Consider the following 268-nt stretch of genomic DNA (forward strand, 5'->3'; position numbering starts at 1 on the left):
GCTGCACGCCTCGTGTCCACCGAGCAAAACTTCGAACAAGGACGCGAGCAGCGTCGGCGCCATCTCCGCCAACCAGAACAAATTCCCGCAGGACTCGATGATACCGAATAAGGAGGGTCAAGGCGGGGAGATCATCAATATCATGCAGGACGAGGAACAGGATAATTCGGGTAGGAGCTGTTTCCAGAAGATGAGACGAGTTCAACGTCCGGATCCGTCCGATTTTCTCACGATCGTATCGCCGCAGGTCCCGAGGTATCGGCGGCAG

General features: G+C 56.3%; 1 protein-coding gene across 1 annotated transcript in view; it reads left to right on the forward strand.

Annotated features, from left to right (window-relative positions):
• Positions 1–268, forward strand: part of LOC100743870 (semaphorin-1A-like) — a 118,652-nt gene that overhangs the window by 117,590 nt on the left and 794 nt on the right. Inside the window, 2 exon segments of the mRNA XM_003492032.3 lie at positions 1–170; positions 248–268. The exon segment at positions 1–170 is cut by the window's left edge and continues 23 nt beyond it; the exon segment at positions 248–268 is cut by the window's right edge and continues 11 nt beyond it. Of these exon segments, the coding sequence (XP_003492080.1) occupies positions 1–170; positions 248–268 (191 nt within the window).

Source organism: Bombus impatiens, unplaced genomic scaffold (assembly GCF_000188095.3).
Source record: "Bombus impatiens unplaced genomic scaffold, BIMP_2.2 scf_0647, whole genome shotgun sequence".
Taxonomy (NCBI): domain Eukaryota; kingdom Metazoa; phylum Arthropoda; class Insecta; order Hymenoptera; family Apidae; genus Bombus; species Bombus impatiens.